This window comes from Priapulus caudatus, unplaced genomic scaffold (genome assembly GCF_000485595.1).
Source record: "Priapulus caudatus unplaced genomic scaffold, Priapulus_caudatus-5.0.1 Scaffold425, whole genome shotgun sequence".
NCBI lineage: Eukaryota > Metazoa > Priapulida > Priapulimorpha > Priapulimorphida > Priapulidae > Priapulus > Priapulus caudatus.
Genome location: NW_014577486.1, coordinates 208,794 through 209,896, shown reverse-complemented (window position 1 = coordinate 209,896; position 1,103 = coordinate 208,794). Strand labels below are relative to the sequence as shown.

Below are 1,103 nucleotides of genomic sequence, written 5' to 3'. Positions count from 1 at the left end.
TCTCTCTCTCTCTCTCTCTCTCTCTCTCTCTCTGTCTAGACACGTGTAACCCCTCCTCCTCTCTCTCTCTCTCTCCCGGCAGCTGCACTTTGCGTTTCAAGACGACCGCTACCTGTACATGATCATGGACTACATGCCCGGCGGAGACCTCGTTAACCTGATGAGCAATTACGACGTGCCGGAGAAGTGGGCCAAGTTCTACTGCGCCGAGGTCGTACTGGCGCTCACCGCCATCCACGCGATGGGCTACGTGCACAGGTGCGTAGTGCGCGCTGTCTCCCGTAGGGGGCGCTCACCGCCATCCACGCGATGGGCTACGTGCACAGGTGCATAGTGCGCGCTGTCTCCCGTAGGGGGCGCTACACCGCCATCCACGCGATGGGCTACGTGCACAGGTGCGTAGTGCGCGCTGTCTCCCGTAGGGGGCGCTACAACGCCATCCAAGCGATGGGCTACGTGCACAGGTGCGTAGTGCGCGCTGTCTCCCGTAGGGGGCGCTACAANGGATGGCATGGTAGGGTTGTGTCTATGTGTTGGGGGAGGGGCGTGCATCTACATTAGGTACATTACCTAACCCCGTGCCTTGCTGCTGTCCTGCGGGGTGTTTACACTGCTTACTGTGCCCGCCCTGCGCAGGATGGCATGGTAGGGTTGTGTCTATGTGTTGGGGGAGGGGCGTGCATCTACATTATGTACATTACCTAACCCCGTGTGTTGCTGCTGTCATGCGGAGTGTTTACACTGCTTACTGTGCCCGCCCTGCTGCAGGATGGCATGGTAGGGTTGGGTCTATGTATTTATGTGTATGTTTGTGTCACTGTATTTACGCTGCTTGCTATCCTTGTCCCTGCACAGGATGGCATGGTGCGGTCTGACACTGCGGTGGGGACGCCCGACTACATATCTCCCGAGGTGCTGAAGTCGCAGGGTGGCGATGGCTACTACGGGAGAGAGTGCGACTGGTGGAGCGTCGGTGTCTTCCTCTACGAGATGCTAGTCGGTAAGACACAGTGGTTGTGTGTGGGGGTGGGAGTGTGTGTGTGTGTGTGTGTGTGCGTGCGTGCGTGCGTGCGTGCGTGCGTGCGTGCGTGCGTGCGTGCGTG

General features: G+C 59.2%; 1 protein-coding gene across 1 annotated transcript in view; it reads left to right on the top strand.

Moving 5' to 3' along the window:
* LOC106810265 (rho-associated protein kinase 1-like) overlaps positions 1-1,103 on the top strand; it is a 9,190-nt gene that overhangs the window by 3,649 nt on the left and 4,438 nt on the right. The window contains exons 3-5 of the mRNA XM_014813558.1: positions 83-258; positions 354-471; positions 856-996. Coding sequence (XP_014669044.1) covers positions 83-258; positions 354-471; positions 856-996 — 435 coding nt within the window. The remainder of the gene's footprint in view (positions 1-82; positions 259-353; positions 472-855; positions 997-1,103) is intronic.